General features: G+C 39.2%; 1 protein-coding gene across 1 annotated transcript in view; it reads right to left on the reverse strand.

Moving 5' to 3' along the window:
- naaladl2 (N-acetylated alpha-linked acidic dipeptidase like 2) overlaps nucleotides 1–26,399 on the reverse strand; it is a 753,458-nt gene that overhangs the window by 264,120 nt on the left and 462,939 nt on the right. Inside the window, exon 10 of the mRNA XM_084722364.1 lies at nucleotides 12,521–12,613. Coding sequence (XP_084578490.1) covers nucleotides 12,521–12,613 — 93 coding nt within the window. The remainder of the gene's footprint in view (nucleotides 1–12,520; nucleotides 12,614–26,399) is intronic.

Here is a 26,399-nt window from a genome sequence, read left to right on the forward strand (position 1 = left end):
TATAGAAATACTGCAATTGACCCTTCACTAAGTCCCACCTCCAAACAGCAACTGTTTGGCTTAGCAACCATAATTAGAGCTTCTCTACAGGGTGAAGTGGTGTGCAGGAGGCTCTGAAAAGAGCGATACTCAATGTTTCATGAGTCTGGACGATGCCGTCTTTCTTTGTCATCTCTCAAAAATGTGAAACACAAGAGCATATGTGTGTGAAAGGATTAAACTCTGTCTTCATCTGCTAGAACACATAACATGGCTGGCTAACTAACACTAGCTTATTAGCTGCAGTAACTTTACCTTCAGCCAAACTTGTTGGATACCTCTGCATTTGTATTTGTTCTGTTGTGGTTTGAAGAGAACCCAGATAGCACGCATACGTCTCGCCGACGTCGGCCTCAGATCGTACGTCGGCATTCTCCTCCTGACATCTGTAAATGCATCGGAGAAGCATCGGCCCATAGCAGGGACATGGTTTGCCATTTCAAAGTCGGCGATAGGTCGGCTGTGGATCGATACATTGCACGTTATCCAATTGGTGCCACTGTCAACGGAACTGAGAGCAGGCTTTGGAGACGGAGAGGCTACTTCATCTCATCCAGGACTAGTCTTCAGGTAAGCTCACTTAACGTAAATATATTAAAAATAGCTGTTTTATAAATATGACATACAGGGTTAGCAAGATAAGTCGGGATTTAGCAACATAAGTTGTTAAGCCCTGACTGGGTATGTTAGCACAGGTGAAGAGCCCATATGCCGACTCCTAACAGGCTAGCTAGCTAGCTTAGCAAATGTTAGTTGCTTAGACCTGACCAGCAAATGTATCAACTAGCTCTAACTGCATTTAGCCATTGCTAGGTAGCCATGAGTCTTTCCAGCACGTGAACGTCTCCATCTAGACAACAAATCAGTTTTGAATTTGGGAAAGGGTCAGGTAAAGTTAGTTAGCGTTAGCTGTTAGCTAGTAGCTGGTGGGCTTCGGTGTTTTTGCAGCTGCGGAGTTAACTTTAGCAGTTAACTGGCAGCTAATGAAGGGAAGCTCTGCTCTGCTCCATTTGTAAATATGACTGACATTTTCTCATAGTTCAGTACTGGTTATGGACTATTGTTTTGTTGTTGTTTGTGTTTGTACTGTAAGTGAAGTTAATATCCACTTCACGTAGGTGTGTGGAAAACACAACAGACTCCAGTTGTTTCTGTCATGTCCCTCCAGTCACCCCTCCTCCGCCTCTCCTGTAGAGCTGGCTGGAGTTCAGCAGCTATCTGTGGTCAAGCCAGGGCTGTCAGATCGCACCGCAAAATAATACACGCAAACTTTTTGTGGTTCATATTTTCAAGTCATGCTTTCTGCTGGTGCTTCATACAGTGTTGCCTGTGACACTGTATTAAACATGGGTTATTTGGAGGTCTTCTTGTGGTGCTCTTTAACACGTTTAATAGCTAAAGAGCATAGGGCTAATACTATTAGCTCCAGGTCTCTTATCAACTACGGTGGCTCTCTAAGGTCAGACAGCGGCCGGGAAAAAAGGCACAGCTACATTTTCCTTCCTTGGTGTGTCTATTTGTACGTGTTTATTTGTGAAGTATGGGTATAATACTGTATAGTATAAGTTAATTGAACAACATGGGCTCATGCGTTTTGTCTTTTTCTCCCCTTTGCAGGCTCATAAGTCTGCCAGCAGTCCAGACCGTGCTGTCTGTGTGCGTCTCCCGACCGGCCACCTGTATGTTTTTATATGTTCTGTCTTGGTTATCTTTTCTGTGCTGGAGTTGTTTTGACTATACAGTCCGAAATAAATGTATGATCATTAACTTGAATCCTTCGTGTCTCTTTATTTTATTAACACACTAAATTAGGAAGCTATTTTGATGGTCAAGCATATTGTTTTTTATTGTCATATTACCATATTCCTATCACATGTAAGATGAGATATTATGATAGATATTATGAGATATGAGATATTTGCTGATAGAATGATTCGACCTGAATAAATAAAGGCCATAGAAGCTGTAGAGAGGCTACGCTGTGCAGCTTTGATACATCGGCCAAACGTTGTCTGGAGAGCATTTTCGACCAAATGCCGATGTCTCGGCGACGTCTTCCCAATGAGCAAACGCTCTCCATACGACGTTGCAGCGATGTAACTTTATTCATCGTGCCGATGTCGGCAAGACGTAGGCGTGCTATCTGGGAAGGATGTGGGCTGATGCAGAATCAAAGTGGGCCGACATCGATGCATCTCACTCTGGTTTGCTCTCTCAGGTCATGACTGTCTTCTGTGATCGTGGTCTGGCTGGGTGACCCATCCTAAGGTCTGCTCATTCTTTTAGCATTAACGTTATATCATGTACATAGCTCTCAGGTAACTTTACATAAACACTTTCACAGGGTTCTTGTTTTAAAACGTGTCAGATGGAAACATTAAAACTTCAGCTGGAGTCTTCTCTGCTAACTCAAGTCAAGTTAGCATTAGCTTACATCAGCCAGCTGCACTCATGAAATCTGCATGTGAGTCATTATTTTAGCCGACAAAATCCACCGTCATCAGATAGAAAAAATAATCTGCTTTTATTTACTTGTCTAAGGAATAACAGAACTCATGTTTCAACAATTACACCCAATTTTGATGTTAAATCTGCCACCATTATCACTGCAAACAGCGTAAATGCTGTGCGAGAATAGAAAGTTTGGCATGCTTAGCAACAGTAGCTGAGGAGGGCGGTGCTTAGCAAAGGGTCAGTTGGAGCTATCATCTGCTGAGGTGAACAACACTCAAACATCTTTGCTATTGGTTGAGGCTGTGTGCAAGTAAATCTGTGCACATGTGACCATGGCATTGCATAATTACTCCACTGGAGAGCACTGACAAGTTGATTTTTCTGTTTTTTCTGTAAAATGTGTCATTGCTTGCGTGTGTGAGTATGTGCATGTGTGTATGAATGATCACTGGAATTACAACCACAGCTAATCCTAAATACTACCATTACTCTGCTTAATTTTCTGTGCACATTCATGACTGTATACTGACCTTGGTGATTCAGAATTCCTGAAAAAAAACGACTATTTATGCCTTTGTGTGTGTTTGGCCACAAGCATTATGTTTTCAGGTCTTACCACTTGTGAACATGACATCTCAACAGCACCACAACAGAATTTCTTCAGACTTGACACAAATGTTCACTTGGACTCAAAGACGAACTGTGATGATCACAGTGGCCTCTTTAAACACATTTTTAGCCATAACTCAAGATTTCATACACTAATTATGACAAAATTGCACACAAATGTCCAGTAGGAAAAATTTATGAGGTGAACATATTTTCTATCCAAAAAGGTCAAAGGTTAACTTTACTGTGACATGATAATGTTCAGCTCTCTATCAGTCCTCTGTCCTCCTCTCTAAAAATAGTCTCTAAGTGAAGACAGCATTAGAGTTGGCAATATGCTAAAATTTTCCAAGCGATCATCGTCAGCCTATCCATTGGCAGTTGGTGATACCATCGTCCCCCCACCCACTTTCTCCCGACCTCTTGGGTCTCAGCTGGGAGATGTGCGCAAGCGGCAAATTCACTATGTTACACATGCTGCGTACGTTCACTACATCCAGTGGACAAAATAAACTCACAAAGTATCTACAAATTACATGTTTTCACACTTTCAATTTTAAACAGAGAAATACAACCATTCACCTTGTGAATTCAAGTTTCTCTCTTTTACCAAACTAATACAAGCTTAATTGGCTCGTTAACACCTCGGAAAACACACTTCATTTAAACTCGACAGAAAAACGTAAAACTCACCGAAACCGCCGTGTTAGTCTGTGCACTCTTCCAACAATCACCAACTCAAAATAAATCCTCTCTTTACTGTGTGAAAAGAGTTTAAAGAGTCTGACTCTGCAGGCTGTTTTCCTCTCACTTGTCACCCAGCTCAGAGCACTCATGGTCAGCTGAGTGGGTGTGAACTGCGCCACTGGATGAGAGCGCAGTGCAGAGCAGAGGCTGTCACTCTGCAGACCATTACATTAGCAAAATAAAATGACAAATATCGTCCCAAAAATCGGGCAAAATAAGCAATCGGCAATGGATTCAGCCCATTGTCGACAGACAATACAGTCATCCAATCGTCCGACCCTAGACAGCATGTTTATTTAATTAGTAGGGGTGTTGAAAAAAATCGATTATTAATTAATCGCGATTATGTAATGGATGAGTATGAATCGATTATGAAATTTTCAAAAATCTATTTTTTTTTTTGCATTATTTTATTTTGAAATTGAACGTCACACGAGCGCGCCCAGTTCCAGTTCACAAGTGCATGCAGCGGCCAGAGCGAGTGAGCCATACGAGCAGGTGTGTAAAATGGATGAGGAACAACCAACCAATCCACCCAGCTCCATCTGGGCTCAAAGCAAGCGTGTGTATTCATTTTGGTTTTCATGACAAGGGCTCTAAATATGTCGCACGTGGTCTGTCGACATTGCCACACTAAACATTGCCACACTAAACGAGCAACTTGAGGGCTCACATTTCCCGCTTTCATCCGGGGGTGATGGCGGCGTTAGTGGTGGTGCCGAATGAGCGTGGACCCTCTCACCAATGGACCCCATTACCGTGTGCTCTCTCTCCTGTTAAAAATCATTGTAGCTCACCCATTACTCTGATCGCTTCGTTTCTCTCTCTCCTTACAATCAGTTTAAAGAGTAATCCAGCCTGATCAAATGAAAATGCATTAAAAGGAATAAAATGACAGTTTTCTTAATGAATTGATATACTGATCTACTTGATCCATAGTGAAAACATAGATAAGGAGATATCCTGTGCCATTTAAAATATAAATAGATATTAAATATAAACTGCAGACTGAAACTGTTCAAAAGATGTTAATAGTGTCATAATCAACTGGAAATGCTGGTCGCCATCCACAGTATGATACCAGTGATTTTTGTTAAAGAGAGATTACCAGTTGGACCTTTGTTAACCTTTGTAATTAAAAGGCCCAACCAAAGTTACCATGACCCACCCAAAATTAAAATCCTGGCGCCGTGCTGCCATCCATCCATCCATCCATCCATCTTCATTAATCAATTCACTCACCAAGTTCGCTCTTGTACAGCCATGTGGAGTATCTACAGTCTGACAGCCATGTTGGATCAAAGCCAGACTGACGGTGGTGACCCGTCTGCAGCTTTTAACTGCGTGTTTCAGTGGGAGGGCTGGAACAGGTGTGTTTGGGTCTAGTCGTGGTGACGTTAACAGGGGCAGGAGATTGACGAGCGCTGTGGTCAGGGCTGGGAGAGATGCTCTCATTTTGGCTAACACTGGCTGCAGAGCTACCTGTGCTTCCCGCCTCACCACGTACGGTTCGTTTAAAAAACGCCTATATTTTTGCGAACAGCTGGGGAACCTCTGGTCATCCATTTACAATTTTTGTTTGTTTGTTGTTGTTTTTTACCTTAACGGTCAGAAACTCTCTCTCCTCCGCTCTCTGAGTGTGGGTGGGTGTGTCTGTACCGGTCCCTAATCCCACCACTTTTTTCTTTTTTGCTGATCCGAAAAATGATCCGATCTGTGACTCAATACCGTGATACGATCCGAAACATGGGTTTTTTGATCCGTTGCACCCCTACTCAATAAAAGAGTTAAGTAATTCAGCAACTGACTGTTTTTTTTAAAGGTGCAAAAACTTTGTGGTGTATTTTGGGTTAATGTCAAATGTAAAATCAATAATCACTAATCGAGAATCGTTAATAATCGAAAATCGGTTGGTAATCAAATTGGGACCTCAATAATTGTAATCGAATCGGATCGGGAAATCAGACAGATTAACCAGCCCTAGGAATTAGTCACTAAAATCACTCATGTATAGTGAGAACTTTAATTTTGCCAAAAAGAATACACTTTAATACGATTCTTCAAAATTACAGTTCCATATTAAATTCCTGCAAAGTCATCACTTCAGACATTATATGAGTGTGGACAGACATGGATGTAAACTGTACAAGTTACAGTTTACATCCATGTCTGGAACTTGACTGGTTGGTGGAGACAAACAACTGTGAGGCAGTGATTCTGTTTTTGATTTCTCAGTTTTCTCACTCTTCTAAGCGGTCACTAGAGGCCACAAGTGATCAACAACTGCTTCAGTTTGAAATCTTGTTTCAGCTAGAGACAACGCATGTAGGGGTCACTTTGATGATGGTAGAGCAATCTGGCACTGTACTAAGTTTACTCCTCTAATTTAGTTTATTTATGCCATGTGTATATCATTATTGGATATTTTGATTATTATTGGCTCCTAAATATTGACATCAGTACATCAGACACCACTACACCGTCCAGTGAAACAGGTGCACGTGCATGATAGCAATACGGATTTGTGCAAAGTAGCTCTCTTTGTTGTTGAGAGGTTTATGACTCAAAACCTTTGCGAATGTGCATGAATATTCATTCTGTTTAGGTCGAGATAAATGAGCACGGAACAGACATATGATCAAACGGCAACAACCAGTTAAAGTGTCGCTCCTTCCAGAGATTTGTGGCCCATATTATCTGCTTTAGTGGCCCATTATGGCTGCCTAATATCACACTGTAAATCAGCAAGGTAATTTTCCACCAGTGACTGGGCAGGACAGGTACAGTAGCAATGCATTGCTATGAGTTGAGGGGGGAGAGAAGGATGACTATGGAGGCAAAGCAAGGACAAGATAAAGGGTTTCCTCTGCAGAATGACAATTAAAAAAGGATAAGGGCAAAAAACAGGCAAGCAGAAGGGGCTGGGCTGCCTTTAAACATTAAAAGGACCTAAGGTGGATGGAAATGACCTGAGCTGACACCGGACTGGGACAGTGGAGGAGACCAACAAAGAAAGAAAAGGAAAAGAACTGATTCATTTAAAACACATCCCAGTATGTTTCTTTCAAAACATTAGAACCTTTTCTTTTTTATGTTTTTCCGTCACTCAGTATATCTCCTGGGCTAAAATAAAGCTCTGGCTTTAAATTAACTAAAAAAAAGACAGGGACAGGAAGATACAGAGAAACCATGACAGGAAGTTAGCACTGAATGAATGAAAGGACTACATGCAGTTTCAAAGAAGTCACTCATAGAAATGAATCTGAAGGAAATAATCACCTGAAAGCTTTTTAGCCTCTTTCAATCACTTGTGTTCCACTGTCACCAATTATTGTGCAGCAGCAGTTGGAGACAGTTTTCAGAAACAAAGCATTGATAATTGATTTGGTGGTGGTGTCTATCTGCCATTTGGTGGTGGACAGGTAAAGGCTCTAACTGGTGATCATAATGAGGCATTTACCAGCTAAAAAGCCATATATTTCCCTCACGAGTTGATGAAGACCAGAACACGAACTAAAAGGCTAGTAAAAATACTATACTTTTACTAATACTTCATCAGATTCATCAGATAAGATGGACAAAAACATGATATCAAATGAGTTAGATCCTTTTTGTTTCACCAGAAGCTTCTGATTTATCACTCTTACCAAACCTACCAAACTCCATTTAAAGAAATTTTATCATCCCAAAATATTCAGACTCAAAACTCTAAATGCCATCTAGAGCTGGAATATTTTCTTGTGCTTGTAACACTTGGGTTTTATAGGGTAAAAACAGGTTTCACCAATGCTACTAATTAAGGTTGTATTCCACTCAGGTCAAACAGTTAGGGTGCTCAACTGGACCAATTTCAAAAGTTGTTGTCAGGCTGCACCACTCTAGAGGTGCCTCAGCACGTCCCAGAAGCAGCTCTCCGCTCTGCTCCATGGAGAACACACGCCAAGTCTATTTTTGATGGATACTGCACCAATCTGCTCAGAGCAGATGGGACAAGAAGTCAGGGACAGGAATGGCATAGAGAATCTGGTCAGTTTCCAAAATAAAAGACTTTCAATCATAAAAACAGACAGAAAAGAACCGATTTAACTACATAGCCCACTTACCCATGATAGAAGCACAGAAATCAAGGAAAGTGACCAAATCGACAAAGTCTGAGCAACTTAGAATAATCAGGTGAGTAGAACGCTCTGCTTCTGAAATGCTGATAAATCAAAACTGCGTCTAAGAAGAACTTTATTGTGGCCTGAAAAATTGAGCCCAAAAAGGCCCAAGCCCAACAACATTCAGTCCCAATTTCTCTTTGTGCACCAAACAGCAGTAGCTGGTAGTGACAAGGACAGTACATGGGGTATTTGAATTGGCAATGACAAAATTGGGGAGGAAAAATAAACTACTACTGGTAATAATAATAATAATAATAATAATAATGATAATGATAATTACAATAATAATAATGATACAGTCCAAATCTGAGGTAAACCCATGAAATATGTGAGAAATACAGCCCGACCCAAGTCAAACATGTCAGGTCCTGTTGGGTTTGGGATGCTGCATATTATCTTAATGAATTCATTCAACAATAGAGGACATGTTAAACCGATAATTAAATAGCTTATTTTGTCCAACCAAAACCCAAAGAGATTCCACTGATGGTAATAGGAGACTAAGAAGACAGGAAAATATCCACTTTGGACAAGATGGAAAAGAAAGCTGATGAATAATCCCTCATTAAAATTGTTATTAATCAATAAATTGCCTAATGATTCAGGTCCAGTCAGAACAGATCATGTAATGATGTTGTAATGTAGAAACCAACAGCTCCATAGTCACCACACACATCTGCAAATAGTTAACAAACACACACGTGAATAAAATTCTGCTTGAAGACACAAACAAACACATGATGCCACATACCGAGTTCCTCTTATTAGCTAAACTGGGAAGTCTTGTCTGAACTCATTAACATGCTAATGTGAACTCAGAGCCTGTTTTGTGGGTTGTGTTGTGCCTTATTTTATAATGTATCAAACTCCTAAAATATGCATAGTCCATTTAATAACTAATGCATTCATAGTTATTATTTATAGACCTGTGTGTTATCTGTAATAGAATCTTGCATGTAATTCCTTTGCTATGTGGAAACAAGAACAAATCCAAAAAAATATAGCAGACTTATTAACAACAGTCAACTGTAACAGAGCATTTCTTTGGTAGAAGTTCCACATAGAAACATGATATTGTCTGCTGCAGTTGGTTTGTCTCTGTCCTTTGTTGCCACCACAAGCTGCTCATCTTATCTAACCAGCCCATAGCTCAGAGGTGTGATCATATAAGCTGAGTCATTCTGGTCACCTCATCTTTTTAAAAGCTACCTCAGACTGAGGGTATCTAGATCCTGTAATTAGTGCCTGCACTGAGAGACAGATGTGGAAAGTGATGAGGAGGCTCTTACAGAACTAAGGCCACTGATATTATTTTTGGAAGCAGCTTGCATTCAAGTTTCAAACTGCATCACATCAGCTTGTTTACGGTAGCTGTGGACAGAATGACCAATACAGATAAAATCTCAAACAATAATGTGCGAGAACACTATACCACCACATATTTAAAGCAGTTAACACATTTGACATTGGTAATTTCAGGCTGGTTTAAGATGAATTTGCACATGCAGATGCTGTGAATGGGTTGCAGTTCTGTTAGATTTAGGCACTAAAGCCACTTGGTTAGATTTGAGAAAAGATTGTGGTTTGTATTAAAACAAGTCTGTTCATTATGTACATTTAGTTACGCACATAGGTTAATTTATGTCACATAATTTTACTAATGTATTGAAGTCTGTGTAAAGTGATCATAAGCGTGCTCTGAGTTTGTCACACCACAAAAATGTTATTAACACCCAGACAAATTTGAATAATTTAAAAAAGTCACTATATAAAATTAGGTATCAAAATCATGAAAAAACAGGAATTTGCACTGAAACACTGGGGGCAAGTCTGCTGCACTGTCGCAATACTTGGAAAGGTTTAGGCACAACAGCTACATGGTGGGGTCATGTAACGTTAAGTGCCTTACAACTTTTTATAACTTGTTTGTTTCACATGGGACAGAAAACCTGGCCTTATGACAGTCCTATGTTTTATTGAGCCATCCATCCACTTCACCTTGTCCATGTGTGGACTTATTTATACTACATTGAAAGCCTGGTGTGTCTTATACAGCAGCAGATGGGTTTACATTGAAGTCACTTGAAAAGCCTGGTGTGTCGGTTTCAGCTGCCACCATGTACCATCCGCATCGGTATAAGTCATTGAGGTGCACTGAAATATGTAAAGACACATTTGAGTGCAACCCCCATGGATTGATACAAGTGTAAGTGTAACCTTTGAATGCAAATACTATAATAAATAATATATAATAACTAAACTAAACAAGGAAAAGGACAGTAAGTTACCAATGACACTAATTAAGAATAGGGCTGAACGATTAATTGCATTTGCGATAATATCGCGATATGATAAAACGTGATTTTCTAATTGCAATATGTGTAATTACAATGTGGCCACGTAAAAAAAAAAAAAAAAAAAAAGTTGTCACGTGATGCGCGCGAGTGAGAGAGAGTGAGACCACTGGACTGCATCAACTTTTTATGCTGCACCTTAGCACATCAGTGGTGTGGAATTATTTCAGTTTTAAAAATGAAGATGCTGCACAGCGTCAGGTGTTGTGCAGAACATGCCATGCTACTGTTGCTACTTCACAGGGCAACACTACAAATAGGGGTGCAATGGATCGCAGTTGACCTGTGTCCCGTACGAATCGCCCTCTATGGTTTGGCACGTGTGTAATCCCCGGACCACATGTCAGCATCATAGTTTTACTGTCACTGTTACTTTTGTATAAGTTATAATACCCTAAATCTCCATGCAGAGTTTCAGTGAACAGACAGGACAGATGCTGCTGTGTGCAGCATATCTCTGATTTAAAAGCCGTCACATCACCTTGAGTGAAATCCAGACTGTAACTTTTTTCACTGATGTAACTATGCTATCACCAAAGAAACAGATCATAAAACTGTGATGTTCATTTAAACTTTGGTGATATCAGCTGTCTTATCTTCTACACAGCTCCTCTCTGCTCACTGGTGCAACTCTGTCTCACCCCGTCTGTGACACAGTGTGTCTGCTGATTGATCATGACTTCTAACCAATCAGATGTGCTTTGCTGTAGGCGGGACATTGAGCCAGACTACAGAGCGTAGTTGTGTATTACACTATACAGTGTATAATGATCTAATATATGTATAGTGTATACATAGTACAGCACTGTATAAGTTTGAAGTTTTTAATATTATTACCATTATCATTACTATTATCATAATTACAGACAGACAAAGATCAAAGACAAGTGCATTTTTAAAATAATTTAACTTCAGTCAGACTACCATACCAGAGATGTACAAAAAGTGCAAAGAGCAAGTCGCCACTGAGCATTTAAAATTATCTTTATTTTGCAGAATGTTTAAAAAGTGCATGCTATTAAACAGTACCTTTTTTGTTTCAATGACTTTGTTAAATACGAAGAGGCAAAGCCAAAGATCTGTTGCTCTTATGTTTCTGTAACGAGCAGTTAAATAAAAATGTTATTTATTTCAACTCTTGTATCTTATTGTGACATATTTTAATTATAAAGACACCCAGCCTATGGGAAAGAACTTTTTGTACTAAATGTATGTAATATTGTGTTGGCCATATTAAAATAATTCATGACGTTTTGTTGGGAAAAAAAGAGGATAAAATAATAATAATGATTAAAAAAAAAAATGCATGCTAAATCACAATTGCAATATTGGAGAAAAAAATCGCAATTAGATTATTTTCCCAAATCATTCAGCCATAATTAAGACTCCATTCAGGTCAAACAGAGTCAGGGTGTTGCTATTGTGAGGACCTGAAATATGGCCTGATGATGAGAATACCAGTTTTTTTTTGTTTTTTGTTTTTTTTTCATAATCCTGTTCATTTTGTTCACTGGCCACAAGTTAACTGACTGAAAAAAAAACAACCCCTGCTTCGATATTCCAAATTTATATGTAGAAATTGGTGCAAGATTACTGTTCAGCCTGATTGAAATGGTGTATGAATAAGACAATGTCCAAAGTGATTTCATATGTTATACTGTTTTTTTGCTTTTTGCTCATCATTTTACGCCATTTGGTCTGTACTGACTTATGCAAAGACTGTCATTTAACATGCTAATGTCAAAAAATGCTGACATTATTAAGAGTGACAAAGTGTAAAGGTGGGGTGGATGGATGGGTCAAACAAACACAGAACTGTGATGCACAAGTTTTTCTTGTAAACACATTATAAATGTGGCTGAGAAATGCATAATATTGAATTGTGGAGTTCGACTTATAAACTGTTGTTCAACATTTCAGAGTTCAATATTTTTTTGGCGGATCTGAAATATGGCTTGGTGATACAATGGAGCCATGGTCCTCCATAATCACTGCTAAATGACTCACGAACAATTGACCTAAAAAAAGCTTAAAATACATAGACATGATGTACACTATCCCTTGAAATTATGTTGTAATGTTGCTTGGCTACTCTGTCAAATACTTAAATATAGTTTTTGTTTAAAGACAAAACTGAAGAACATTTGTACAAACCTGGGTTCCTCCTTCCTTTCAGGTATCCCACAACATTGTAGATTTTCTTGTAGGACAGCTGGTTTCCAACCGTCAGAGTGATCTTCTTCCGCTCTAGGGAAAAGAAAAGACAGACTTTTAAATGAGCTACTGTGGGGAAGAAAAATCTTTTTCAAATTCCCTGTAAGTGATTTCAAACATGATCCTAATCTTGACCAGCCTTGGCTGATTTGATGTCGTTATGCGAGTTATTGAATGCTACTGAACCAGAATTTGTCCCCAGTGTGATGATATGGGATGATACTGAACTCTTATTTTGTTAGTAATCACCCAGAGAGAGGGCAGAAATGAGAAACAGCACGGCTCACATGCTCTGTCTGCTGTATTAACTTAAGAAAAGCAGACTGGGAGAAAAACAAACTGTCGAAATCAGAGGAAAGCTTTGCTAAGTGAAAATCTTCCACAGCATAAGATTGTTCAAGTTAAAATAAAGAGTGTATGAGTCAATCGGCAGGTTAGTTTTTGGTGACACTGACTACTTCAAACACTCTAGCAGCCAAAAAGTGTTGTTTATATCTCAACCCTGTCACCAACTGAATTGGTTTATTGCTTATATACTGCTAAATACATTTTGTTAGAGACATTATTGCTTTTAAAAGATCAAACTGTTAAATCTTGTATGATGCCAACCTCCTAGTGTTTGGATGGACTGTCATGTCTTCTTGGTCTACAGGGGCCAATATTTCAAAACAAAAGTTTTACTCTGTATCAAGTGACCCTTCGTGAAGCCGAGGGGTTTTGAGGAGGAAGATGTGGGCTGATGAAGAATCGAAGTGGGTTGACAACGATGCATCTCTGTCTGGCTTGCTGTCTCAGATCTAAGCCGTTAGCGATCATGGTCCGACTGGTCTGGCTAGATGACCTGTCTCAAGGTCTGCTGCATTAATCGAGTCCCTGTGCTTCTTTTTCCCACATTAAAGAGTGTATTTCTGTCATCTGTCATGTAGATATACCTGCTATATTTCACCATCTGACCAATGTTTGCTAAGATGTAGCTAGCTTTAGCCTCATTTAGCATTAATGTTATATCATGTACACAGCTGCTAGGTAACTTTAGATTTACACTTTCACAGGGTTCTTGTTTTAAAACGTATCCGATGGAAACATTAAAATGTCTGATGGAGACTCCACTTATGAAATCTGCTTGAGTCGTTATTTTAGCCAACAATATCCATCGTTCTCAGCTAAAAATGAGAAGCTGCTTTTTTTTTACTTCTCAAAGGAATCACAGAACTTGTGACTTGTGTCATCAATTACTCCCAATTTCGATGTTAAGTCTGCCACTGTTATCACTGTAAACTGCATAAATGCTGTGTGACAATGGAAAGCTTAGTAACTAAGGACAGCGGGGCTTAGCGAAGGGTCAGTTACATTCATTTTTGCAATTTCGTAAGTCTGTCATCCTTTTACTGCACAGAAGTCATGAGTGACATTTAGGTGTGGACTGAAAATGAATTAAATTTGTTGACAGAGAACATTTTGCAAACAGGTTCAATATAAATGTTTCTTTGTCATGCTGGTAAAATTAAACATTAAATAAAACACAGGCAATATGTTTCCCACCAGATATAATATTTTTTAACTGCATATCAGTTTAATACAAATGTGTTTTTAGTAAACAGTGTTGCATATCTATATGCATGAAAGACAGAGGAAAACAAATGTGTTTACAGTAATACTGGTGTCCAGCATGATTTTCATTAAGATATAGAGCTTTGCTGTATGTGAAAGGGATGGTTTGGATTCTTTGAAAGTGGTTGTATTACTGTACTTATCCATAGTGAGTGTTACAGTAGATGGCAGTTGAAATGCCCCAGTTTAACAGAGGAGGGAAGTAACTAAGTACAAATACTTTGTTACTGTACTTAAGTAGAATTTTCTGATAACTTTTCACTTCCTACACTTTAACACAAGTACTTCTACTTTCTAGTCCTTACATTTTCATTTCTACCTAAATGGATGGGAAATTAACACATAGAAAAGACGATTCCTTGATGTATCCATCAGTGCATATCACACATGACAGTAGATGAAAATCAATATTAAAGAGGTAACAAGATATAAAAAAACAACAAAATTTAACAGACCTAACAAGACACAAAAGGTGTAACAAGACAAAAAAAAAAAAAAAAAAAAAAAAAAAAGACGTAACAAGAAGAAAAGCTGTAACAAAACAAAAAATAATGTAAAAGACTTAACATGACAAAAATACCAAAAAAGACCTGATAAAACAAAAGATGAAGCACTTTAACTACATTTCAGAGGTTCTACCTTTTCACTTTTACTTGACTAAAGAAGTTGAATCAGTACCTAGAGTCCTGTTACACAAGTATCTGTACTTCTACCTGAGTAAAGAATGTGTGCACCTTTGCAACCTCTGCAGCTTGAAGAAACAGTAGGAATAACCCTGTAGGAAGCTAAGTAATATTCTGCTGTGGACAGGGTCAGCAGCAAAACAGATATTAATCACCTAAAAGTGTACGCTATATTTAGAATATTTTCAACACTTTACCTTGCTGTCACACATACTTTTCTGATGGGAAACCTGTCATTACATTAGTCTCTACAAAGCAACCAGACTCCCCTGGCAAAAACAGCAAGTATATCTCACAGAACAGAAGAGTTGCCGGTCTACTGCTGCTGTGAGCACTTAGTTTGTCTGTATTATTGTGACTCGAGGCAGCAACTCCTGTGTTCTGCAAGGTAAAAAGTTTATGCCAGAGGAGTCTGGTTCCTTTGGAGAGAGTGATATTTGCCTAATATAATGGCAGTCTCCTGATGGACGGGGCTGTCTGACAGCAAAGTAAAGTGATGAAACTATTCTAAATATAACATACATTTTGCTGCTGACCCTGCCCACAGCAGTACATTGTTTAGTTTCCTACACCAGTACTCCTGCTGCTTCTCCAAACTGGGGATGTGTCGACTGCCATTACAATGATGGATACAGTACAAACACAGACACACATTCATACACACACATTTCTGTTGTTGTCAAATTCCCTCGGTCTCACTCTCAGGGGATAATTGGATTATGTCAAGAGGAAGACAGTTGAACGAGAGCTCTAATCACCAACACACACACACACACACACACACACACACACACACACACACACACACACAGGCAAAACCACATTTCTAAGACAAGACCTCTCTTTTGTTAAGTACTCTGCGTGTGCGACTATGCTTTGTTTCAGTTTAACTCCAAATGGGTATCTTCAGATAGTAATCCACACATACATTAACTCAACTCAGCTTTATTTATACAGCACCTTTATGCACACAAACAGCCCAAAGGGCTCCACAAAGCAAAATTAAAACAACAGACAGGAAACAAATAAAAACAGGCAAATAATAATAGAAATAGAAATGAATAAAAAAATGCGGGACTAAAATGACAACAATACAACAATAAAATTAAAGTAAGAAAAATTAAGTAAAAGGAACAGTTGATGCTTAAACAACCAGGGTTGTAACACTGCTCCCAATTAATAAAAACAGAAAGTGGAGTGGAGGATATCAGTGATCCGACTGGAACAAAGAATTAAAGAGGCTCGCTAATGTATGGAGGAGCGAGGTCATTCAAAGCTTTATGAACAAGTAAAAGAACATTACAAGCAATTCTATAAGAAACAGGTAAAAGAAACAGGTGTAGTGATTTAAGCAGTGGAATCATGTGATCAGTTTACTTTGTTTTGGTTAAAACGGGCATTTTGAACTAGCTGTAGTGTCCTTATTGACTTTTTGTTGTAAGCCAGTAAAAAGTGCACTAGTCTAAACAGCGAGTAATAAAAGTGTGGGTGAGAATTTCAGCATCCTTATGAGTTTAAAAGGGTCAAACTTTAGCAATATTTCTAAGATTAAAAAATTAAGTTTTAATAAATGAGAATTAAAAATTAAGTCAAGATCTAAAGTCAGTTTGTGATGCAGATTTAATCTGTCCATTAAACCCACCAAGCACTGAGTGCAGTTTTTCTTTTTCTGTTTGGTCCGATTAAAAGAATCTTGATTTTAACCTCATTAAGCTCTTTTTAAAAAAAAAAAAAAAAGAAAAAAAAAAAAAAGTTCTTACTCATCCAAACATTAATGTCACTGAGACAGGCAATAAGTGTCTGCAGTGCACTGGGATCATTCGGTGAGATGGAAATGTAGAGTTGTGTGTTGTCAGCATAAAAATGTTAATCGACGCATCACCCAATCTATGCAACGGGACCAAGAAGGATATCGATTGCTATCTTGTGCTCGGTGCATTGGCGTAAAAAGTCTGGTGTTTCAGCACAAGATAGCACACACATCTCCACAATCACAGAACACCTTTCATTAATGTTAAACAGCCGTGTGCGCATGTGTCTTTAAAGATCAACTCACTAATAAGGAATAGCACACAGTGCGTGATCAGTCTTTATCAGATGAGTCAGCATGACAGCTGGAGCAGCTGTAGTGTTTATGTCTGTGTGTTTATTGTGATCCAGAAAAACAGTGTTTAAAAAATTATGATCTATAACATATAAAATATACAAGACACTATATTTGACCACACGAGTCCGGCCCAACCTGAGAGAAAAAGGCAAGGCAAGGCAAGGCAATTTTATTTATATAGCACCATTCATACACAAGGCAATTCAAGGTGCTTTACAGAACTTGAAAATGCATTAAATTAGAAACAGACCTTCAGACCTGTGAAGACACCGTTATAATAGTCCAGCCTGCTGAAAATGAAAGCATGAACAAGTTTTTCTGTATCTTCCCCAGACAGAAATCCTTTAATTCTTGCTATGTTTTTAAGGTGGTAGTAGGCTGATTTAGTAATTGTCTTTATGTGACTGGTGAAATTTAGGTCTGAGTCCAGAATGACACCAAGATTTCTGCCTTGATTTTTAGGTTTTAGTGTCATGGATTCAAGGTGAGCACTCACTTTTGATCTTTGTTCTTTAGGGCCAAAAACAACTATCTCAGTTTTGTCTGTGTTTAGTTGTAGGAAATTCTGGCACATCCATGTATTGATTTCATCAATGCACTTATTTAACAGATGTAGGGGACTGTAGTCATCTGGTGACACTGTAATATAGAGTTGTGTGTCATCTGCATAAGTATGATAGAAGATGTTGTGATATTCCATAATCTGAGCAAGAGGGAGCATATAGATGTTGAACAGAAGAGGCCCAAGGATGGACCCTTGAGGAACTCCACATGTCATTTTTGTCCGCACAGATTCATAATTGCCAAGTGACACAAAGAAATCCCTGTCTTGTAAATAAGATTTAAACCAATTTAGCACAGTGCCAGAAAGTCCCACCCACTTTTCAAGTCTGTCAAGCAGAATCTTGTGGTCGACTGTGTCGAATGCAGCACTGAGGTCCAGTAATACCAGAACTGAAATCTTTGATGCATCACTGCTCAGATGAATGTCATTCAGAACTTTTACAAGTGCAGTCTCAGTGCTGTGAAGTTATGTGTGCTTCTATCAGAGCTGGTTGGATATATCTGTGCGTAATTTTCTGCACTTGTGCACTGGATCGGTTCGCCTCCCCTCTCTACTGCACCATCTCTCTCCCCCACTCCTCAGCCAGCAGAGTTAATAATGATGATGATGATGATAATAATTCCTGCTGGCGCACCTGCCTCTCAAAGGTGATGAGAGCTGACTTTCTGATTGTTTTATTGAATGTTCGGCCTAAACTCGCCTGTGAATTAATGAGGGCACTTGGGCACACCTGATAGGTGTATCCCTCTTTGTGCTGGTAGCGTGCAGGGCAGGACAAAATATCACTCCTGCCCCTGGTGCAAGAAGGCAAAGGTGGATTTGGACTCTTTGAATAAATTAAATCCATTGCACCTTGCACATTCCACTTGCACTTTAGATCAGCTTAAGATAGGGCCCTTTAATTTATTGCTGACTAACCTTTTTTTTTCTTCTTTTTTCAAAAAACTGTGTTTTGTTTTTACATGACAAAAGACTCAAAGAATGAGGATGGACTGTAGTTGGTTTGGATAATGTATGTTGGGTTGACAGAACTGGCAACTTGTCCAGGGTGTACCCTGCCTCTCGCCCAATGTCAGCTGGGATAGGCTCCAGCAGCCCCACGACCCTTATGGACTAAGCGGTTACAGAAAATGAATGAATGAATGAATGTTGGGTTGACATCCACATGTTGCAGTGCCCAGTTGTTTACCCTAAACATAACCATCTTTTCATTTCGCTGCATTCAGGATTACCTTCGACTCAGTAGAAGAGACAGCAGAGATGCACAATTCTTATACAGTTATCAAGAAAAAAGTGTGTAATTTTAAAATCAGTGGGCTTCAGGAAACCTTGCCTCAGGTTTCTATTTAGGATAATCATTCATTTTCCCTGACAAAAGGTCAGAGTTTCCAAAGTAACATTTGAAGCAACACTTTCCATCAATTTCCTGTCAAAGGAAATTGCATTTGGAGGTTTTCAAGAATGTACATATTCTGTATATGTGCTTGAGTAAGCACATATAAAGAATATACAGAATCATCTGGCAAGATGGATTCTCTCAGTTCAGCTTTGAGTCCAAGTAATTACATGATCCTTTTCAGGCAGGATGATGAGGAGCAACTGAAGTGACCTCAAATAGAAACAATGTCCTTCATGTGAAGGTCTAAAATGCAGACTAGCTCTCACAAAGATAGCAAAAGAAGACCCTACCCCCACCCCCCACCCCCCAACCAACACACACACACACACACACATGCAGACTATACAGTGCCATGCGATGCATTTGACAGAGCAGTCACTGGATATTGTGTCTGCCAGCACTGCTGCCTTGCTGTGGATGGCTGTGAGCTCTAGGGGGGCTGATGGCTGGATATCTGAGGGAAATGCAGACGAGGTGCCAGTAAAGATGTGAAGCAGGGGCTCAAACTGTGTGTGACAGAGGTCCCCTGCCTACAGCACAGCACTACAGCATGACAGCCCACTTTCCCAGCTCCACTGCCGTCCTCCATCCCTCCCTGCCTGTCTCCTCGCCCTGCTCTTGCTGCTGTTTAATACATTATAAAAATTCACTGCTTTCTCTCATAGGCGCCACATAACCCATTTATCACTTTTGACATTGGCACAAATGACTTTGGCTAAAGAGCAGGGATGGAACATGTGGCCCGTTTGTGTATTCACTCTGCAGACGTACGCACAGAGAGCAGCGAGAGAGATTTGTCACAGGGTAATTCCACTTCATGATGAATGGGTTTATAGATAGGGCTGCCTCTACAGGTAAGGGGTGACTCTGAGTTAACTTCTGAGAGTTTATGAAAATATTCAAAGGGACTACAGTATGTGTCTGATTTTCACAAGCTAAATGAAATGTGAAAGCAGATATTTCCATAGCCCCTCTCAGTGGGCTGTCCTTGAGAGACTGCGTTATTTTCTACCCGCTGCTCTTAAAATAATAAGAGTGGAACAGTGAATATCAATGTGCCCTAACTTCACCAAATGTATCAGACACAAATGAATTTTGATGTGACTAAAAGTGATACATTGCCAAGTGTTTTTCATGCCATTTTGTGCTGATAGATTTCATGATTTGGACTGTAAGTCGCAGGTTGGCAGACAGACTCTCTCTCAGGGACACAGGTTGTCCTCTCGCACAGTCTTTCAGTCTCTGAAAAAAGGCTCTTAAAAACAATACTTGACCTCTGTCTGCTCCAAGGAACATCACATATGACTAACCCTGAAAAAAGAACTTTCTCTAACAAGTCCTCTAACTAAAACTACAAAATGGATGGTTTGATATCGCCTGATTTGTACAAAAATTAAAGGAGCGTTTTAACTACTTTGATCCTGGTTTGGTTAAACGAAAAGTTCAACATTTTAGGGGATGTCTCAGACATGTCTCATGTCTATGAATTATGTGATCACATGCCCATCAGCCTCTGCTCCATTTTGCCTTCATGCTAAACTTACATGATAAGCAATATATCTGCATGCATGTTAGCATTGTTGTTGTGAGAATATGAGTATGGTGACCTTTGCTATGATGCACAGCTGTGCTTAGATAAAGCAGGTCAAATCAGATCTTTATGACTGACTATCCACATTGTTATTGCAAGCGATCGATCAGATTCAGCTGGACGATCTTAGTCTATAGGGCATAGTCAAAAGTGCATGGTGCATGTGCATTTGTATCCACCTTGCTATTTAACAAGTGCACAATCTGGGTGCAAAGCAGGCACAAGGTGCAAAGAGGCTGTATTTAGTCTCTAAATTAATCATAGGTGCATTCTGGGTGTAACATGAATGAAACCAATTAGTGTCATCTCCCATTCCCTTTAAGAGCCAGGTGTGTCTGTCTCTGGTGCATTGCTAATGATGGACTCAGCAAGTTGGAGAAGTGAACAGAGATGCTCAAAGACTGACCAGCTTGTTTAAAAGCAAGCACAGTGGTTAATCCAGAGCTCTGATGGGTCATAAAAATGAACATTATGATTAACAGTGGATGGTCTGCAGGTGGATGAAATATGAGCGGTTACTCTTCCATCACTCTGAATTTGATGTTGTTCTTGTTTTTTTTGCTGTACAATAAAATCAATCTGGATACAATCTGGATGCACAAAAGAAAAAAAATCTAAACAAGGCCTAAGTCTTATTTTTATTTTCTTCCCCACACTACCTCTTTCCCTCTTCCTCACAGTTTTTATGGTGAAATAGCCAGAAACACTGGACAGTAGTGCTGGGTGAATGGATCAACTGTTTATCAAGAAATAATTAAATGTAAATCCCACTGAAATAAGAAACTGACATTTTAAATGTTGCAAAATGAGACCAAGGATAAAATCAACTTGGACCAACCAATCAAGCTAAGTAATGGTAATAATAACATAGTGACAAAAAATGACTGAGTGAAATGATCAAGTTGCTAATAGCAAAACAATAAATAGCCTATCTATGTATTAAGATTATGATTATTTGGTTTTGTATATGATACTTTTGATGCCATTAAATCTTAGATTCTAGCCCCATCACATAAACTGTATTACTCATTTCAGTGGTGATGGCATCAACAGCCCTGAAACCTGTTGCTACAACAAATGGACCACATTTTGCAATAAAGAAAACTGATTTTATCACCCACACATCCAGACATTTAAACCATAAATGCCACCTAATGAAAGGAGCTGATATATAATCATAGAATCTAAATTCAGAAGCATCTCAGCAGCACACTCTGCAGGGTATTAAATGCAGAGTTGAGAAGAAAAAGCAGTAAGTGCATGTGGGAAACCTGCACACAGCAGCAATCAATAGTGGTGTAATTAAAGGGCCTGGGAGTCCTTTCTATAAAGCCATTTCAAGTTGTTCTGCTTCGCTCGCCTCTCCCTCCATGGCCTCGCAATGTAATTGCCACGGAAATTTGTTTCACTTTTGGCATTTGTTCTGAGTAGGAGACAGAGAGAGACAGTAGCAAAGAGAAAGACGTGTTAAAAAATTAAGAGGGGGGAAATGTGACAAAGAAGGAATTTAGGCACAGTTGACTAGCTGAAGTCCCTAGGATTTTTTTTTTCAGCAGCATTAATTGGTTTAAGAATGAATGTGAATGAATGAAGATGAATGTCCCAGCCCTAATTTTATGATTTCAAATACTATTAAAGATTTAAAGACACTCAATTAAATCAATTAAGTGAACAAAATCAGTAATAGTAGTGTATAACTTTAGAAGACCTTAGATCCCAAAATAACTAAATGCTCCAATGACAGATTACCTGGCCAAAAGTATCTGAGCCGTGTTTCTCAGAGCCTCCTCAGCGTTACGTGCATCTTAAGCTGTACCTTAAGGTCTGTCCCCTAGTGATGCACTCTGTTCATGAACATGTTATGAGAATGTTGTCATTTAATCTATTCTTGTGATGATAGTCCAATAAAATACAGGACCTATCCATAACACTAATCCAATTTGTGAAAAATTGAGAAAAAAAAAAAATAATAATGTAATGGAGCTAAATGAGGATATAGCTTTTCTGATTGTGTTATTAGGCTATAGTAGCCTGAACCTACTGAACCTTGCTTTGTGCCTCTAAAATATACATTTCAGTAATTAAATTAATATAAAGTAACTAAACTAACTAACTAATGGCTTCAACTGACAACTACTGATCAACCAGGAAAATCTTAAGTCAGGTGCAGCCCTCGGCTTGACACTTTCTATTTACATACTATACTATGCTATACTATTTCTAGGTCCAGCCCCTTTTTTCCCTGTGCTCCAATGAGAGCTGAGCAAGACTGGCACCCAGTAGAAAGTTTGTCGTCTTCCTCCTTCCCTGTTTTCTGTAATTAGATATAATATGTGCTAGGCTCATCTATGTTGGAAAGAAAAACACATTTTGAAGATGGTTTCAAGATGTTACTGGAGGATGTATATATATATATATATATATATATATATATATATATATATATATATATATATATATATATATATATACACATACATATATATATATATATATATATATATATATATATATATATATATATATATATATATATAAATTAGCTAATGTTAGAAAAACAAGAGCTAACAACAGGTTTAACTAGCTAGCTGAGGACTGATGTCGATCATGCAGCAAGTTAGCTAATATTTTGCTATGTTGTAAAATGCTAGCTAAATAGCTAGCTAATGGTTAATTGTTAAGCTTGATCAACTGATATTGGAGCATAGAGTGGAAATGGGTGGGACTTGGGATGGGTCAATCAGGAGAAATGTAAATGCTACAGTATAGAATGGTATTTACAGCATTCAATAGTGTCCAGTTTTGGCAAGGATCTTTCTTGTTTAAACATGACAGTACCCCTGTGTACAAAGCCAGGTCCATCAATAGTTTTCCCTGTTTGGTGTGGTGTAACTTGACTGGCCTGCACTTAACCCCACCTCCACCTTTGGGAGGAACCGGGCAGACCTTTGTGCCCAGCATCAGTGGCTGACCTCCATGATGCTTTTTGTTTCTGAATGGGAGCAAATCCTCATATTTTATATTAACCATGAAATATCTAAAGAGCAGCTCAGTTAATTTGAAGGGTAATTTTTAGGAGCCGTGGGAAACTTATTTTATTGACAGTAAGGTCTATCTGAAGATCATGATTAACCACAAATAAAAATTTAATAGTTGTAGATGAGCCAACTTAGCCAATCAAAAGCTTAAGTGGTGGTTTATGATGTGTCGGCAGGGCTCAATGACTCAGAGTCTTTCTGTCTTCCAGTCAGAGAAGACGAATGAACAGACACTGACACAAAGCTGAAAATAGCGGGAAAGTGTGTGTATGTGTATGGCTGTGTGTAAGTGTGGTAATGTGTGTGTATGATGTCTCAGCCTTGCCAAGGTAAACAGGGGCTTGCAACACGCCTTTGAGGTAGTGATTGACTAGCTTGGTAATTGTCTGGTCAACAGACAGACCACTCAGATAGAGCCAGAGCCAAAAGCCCCAAGGCCTGACGGGGACAGGGTGTGTTCAGTGAATTAATCAATCTAAACGGATTGAAAAGATGAGAAAGGCGGGCCACATCCCTCTTAGACACACCAGCCACACATACAAACACATACAGAAACATGACCACGGACATGAGGGTAGTGATCCAGGTGACATTATTGGACACTGAAGACTGAGCAGCAGTAGATCTTTTTCACAGCAGACATTTTGACATGAAATAGTCAAGTAAACAGGTGTTACAAGTGATACTAATCAAGGATGTCTTCCATTCAGGTCAAAGACAATCAGGTTGCTGCTATTGTGCACATCGGCTAACTGGAAAAGCTATACTACACTACCTGTGTTTCCCTGCCATTTTATATAAATATGGCTGCTGTAAAAAGTGTTGATATTAAAGACTGAAATGTTGATGCTGAGATGAAAATGCCACTTTTTCATGAACAATTTTTCAAAAATGAGGAACAGAAAAAGACGTAGGGTATATTAGGAGGGCAAATGCACTTAAACTCATCCTACAAAGTTGACATAGGTAACAACAGTCATTTATTCAATTTTTTGGGTCTAGAAAAATTGTCAGTATTAATCAATCAACCGAATTTTATTTATGTAGCCCAAAATGACTAATCAAAATTTTCCTTGGGAGGTTTACAATCTTTTCAGTGTGCGACACTTCCTGTCCTGTAGACCCTCTAAAGAGGAAGGAAAAACTGCTCACAAGTGACGAGTATTCATGAATTTATGATTTAGTAATGCTAGAACCTACTAAATGAGATTTCCACCAAAAATGTGTGGATGCATCATAATTAAAGTAATATTAAGTATGCAGAATTACAGCTTGTGCCTGAATATTGCACAGCAAGAACACATACCCATAATTAATGAAGAAGAACTGAAAATGCTGACATAAATGAACAAATTTGCACACACACATACATATGCAGTGTTGAGAGTACTGTGAAGTCAGCCACATCATCTCGTTAAGGTCTGCTGATCTCAGTGGAGGGCCCCTGAGCAATTAACCAATGGCCAGCCAATATAGCCAGCCTTAATTGAATGGGAATTAAAAGAGAAAAATAAGTAGAAAAGGTATTAAAACGAGAGAAAAAAAATGAAAGGAGGCAGACAGATGGAAACAAATGATAGTGGGATCCCAAGAGTGGTCAGAGGTGCAGCGAATCGATTGGAGACAGATTACATCTCTCTCATACTCTCGCTTTGTCTCGGCTTTTTTCTCTCTCCCTCTTTCTTGCGCCCGTTCTCTCCCTCTTTTCAAATTCATTTGATGTAATGGAAACACTTCAAAAAGGAGCCTACCTTGCAGAATCATTGGATGTACATTAGACTCGGTCCACACAGATGCCTGTCTTCAGAGAGTGGGGACAAACACAAATGGGCACACACACTCATGTACACACAAAATGTGCACTCCAAAATCAACAGTATGTCTGCCAGAGCTGGAACTGCTTCTGACACACAATTTAGATCCAGTGATACACAAAAGATATCCATTGCCAGACACATACAACCCAGATAAGATTCTACACACTAATAAGTGCCCAAAGTGTCAAGAAAAGACTCTCAGAAAACAATTTGACACCAAAGAAACCTTAAAATCCTATTCAGCTAAAATTCTCTGAAATAGCACTAACACCGTGGGCTTAAAGCTCACAACTGAAAACAATACCAGGGCATACAAATGCACATTCTTCTCCCCTACACTGAAGGATCAATTGTACTCATGTCTTTGGCCACTGGTTTTTTAGGGGTGCATCATTGATTGTCTGTGTGACTCACTCAGGAAGCATGGGTGCATAACGGTGACAAACTGTGTGTGTGTGTGTGTGTGTGTGTGTGTGTGTGTGTGTGTGTGTGTGTGTGTGTGTGTGTGTGTGTGTGTTATCTGTGCAACATGGGAAACAGCAGAAAGCAGTGTTCCAGTCAGTGACCAGCTGCTTGGATTTATTGGGGAATAAATGGAAATAGACAGACCGTCCACACATACAATGGGGAAACATACTGGCAACAAGAGATGACAGGTCCCTCTCATGTCCCCCAAAACCTGCTGGGGTAAGATGGGGGGGGGCTTAAGTTAAAGTCAGAGGACTCAGAATGAGGGAGTCAAGGAGCAGGAGGTGGCAGTGTGGTGGAGGCCTGCGGCAATGATGCTGAGATAAAAAGGGATTTACATGCTCAAAAGCAGGAATTTCCCTGTATTACTTTACCCATCTCATCTCTGTGTTACACACACACTCTCAACAACACACACCAGCACACATAGCTATTCCCCTCAATATGTCAAGCCTACTATCCCCGGCAACCTTAATGAAATAGACCCTGATGGGATCCAAAGGCCAAAACTGCAAGATCTCAACAAACCTAAGAGATAGC

The sequence above is a fragment of the Lutjanus erythropterus genome, chromosome 7 (assembly GCF_056507025.1).
Source record: "Lutjanus erythropterus isolate fLutEry1 chromosome 7, fLutEry1.hap2, whole genome shotgun sequence".
Classification (NCBI taxonomy): domain Eukaryota; kingdom Metazoa; phylum Chordata; class Actinopteri; order Lutjaniformes; family Lutjanidae; genus Lutjanus; species Lutjanus erythropterus.